Consider the following 1,699-nt stretch of genomic DNA (forward strand, 5'->3'; position numbering starts at 1 on the left):
AAGGTTTAAATATATGCTCTTAATTTTTTTTTTTTTCTTTTTTCATTTATTACATCTCAATAATTATAATAGCAATTGTATTTTTAATATGCATAGAATATTATTTTATATATATATTTATAATCATTACAATATAGTTTTCATAAATAAACTCTACTAAAAATGAATGAACTTCACTAGCAAACATGACAAAATGGACCAAAGAAAAAAAAAACAAAAAAAAAAAAAAAAATTAAGTTAAAAAAGAACAATCAAAAAAATAAATTTTGTTAGTGCCAATTTTCATTTTTTAAAGTTTTTACAACAATCAAAATTATATATGGTAGATGCTTATGTAGATACGGGTTTTATATGTTTTTGTTTCTCGTTTCCTTTCTTATTTTTTAGATCATTAACATTATAACATTTAAAGAATTTATTAAAAATATGGTATTCTTTATGTTTTATGATAATTTTATATTACGTTTCAATTATTAACAATTTTTAATGGTTTTCTTCTCTTAACAAGAACTATAAAATTTTTTAGAACGTGGCATAATAAAAAAAAAAAATATTTATATAAATAAAATGAAAAAAAAAAAATATAGTACGCAATTTTAAACCATTTAGATCTGAATTTAGTTAAATTTTATATAAAATGGAATGAATTTATTTTTTTGTATTTATCTTTTATATATATATTTTTTTTTTTTGCTTTCAATTGTTCTTCACATCAATAAGTAAGTAATATAGACATGAGATGAGAAAATTTTCAAAGAATATAAATACTCTCACTTGTTGCTTCATGGATAACGTAGGATCTGTTTATTATTAGTTTTTTCTTCTTTTTTCTTTTCGTATATGACTCTCTGCTTTGCCTCTTCCTCTTTTCCTTAGTCTTTTTTAATTGTTTGTCTTTATTTATTTATTTCTTTTTTTTTTTTTTTTTTGCTTTGATATTGTTTCTATTACTTTGCATTTAATTTAACACGATATTGACTTTTCTTCTTTTTGCTTTTGTCAATGTCTTTTTCAACTTTTTCGACTTTTTCAATTATTTCTTTAACATCTGTATAAATTATATTTAAAAAAAAATTACAAAATTATTAAAAAAAGAAATTCATTTTTAGCGGTTATCATTTCATATTCATCTATCACACATTACTGTCTGTGCCTACCGCACCCGTAAATGAAAACGGTTGAGCGTTGTTAATGATACCAGCACGATCACTAGTTGTTGTAGTTGTCATATTCGGTGCTACAGTCACTCCGGTTATACCCGAATTAACGGCCGCTTGACGCATTTCATCCATGGAAGCTCTATTTTAAAAATAAAAATATACGACGACATTTCAATTTAATTCAAGGTCCCAATAAAAGACAATATGAAATTAAATTCATTTTGTAAGTATGTGTTCACGTTCATTTTGAAAATGGTCTAAGTCCATTCTCTCAACAAATCAAGCTGGGTACTCTATTTACTCATTCATTTAAAAATGTTTTATAACTACTACTATATATATATATATTATAAATTGTGTGAATGAAAAAAATTGAATATATTATATCTACAAATGAAGGGAAAAATATTTCAATTCTAAATTATATGAATAATTTAGGCCCGTTTCGTAATAAATTGCCCCCATATAATTTGTATAAAAATCCAAAGGTATCTACGCATGCAAAAATAACATATGTATGTATGTATGTATGTATGTAT

The 1,699-nt window shown here is 23.1% G+C and overlaps 1 protein-coding gene across 1 annotated transcript in view; it reads right to left on the reverse strand.

Annotated features, from left to right (window-relative positions):
• Positions 1-1,089: 1,089 nt before the first annotated feature.
• The window catches only part of LOC119631717 (calcium channel flower), a 14,346-nt gene continuing 13,736 nt past the window's right edge, over positions 1,090-1,699 (reverse strand). Inside the window, exon 5 of the mRNA XM_038024164.1 lies at positions 1,090-1,299. Coding sequence (XP_037880092.1) covers positions 1,134-1,299 — 166 coding nt within the window. The 3' untranslated portion in view covers positions 1,090-1,133. The remainder of the gene's footprint in view (positions 1,300-1,699) is intronic.

The sequence above is a fragment of the Glossina fuscipes genome, unplaced genomic scaffold, assembly GCF_014805625.2.
Source record: "Glossina fuscipes isolate IAEA_lab_2018 unplaced genomic scaffold, Yale_Gfus_2 1, whole genome shotgun sequence".
In the NCBI taxonomy this organism is placed as follows: domain Eukaryota; kingdom Metazoa; phylum Arthropoda; class Insecta; order Diptera; family Glossinidae; genus Glossina; species Glossina fuscipes.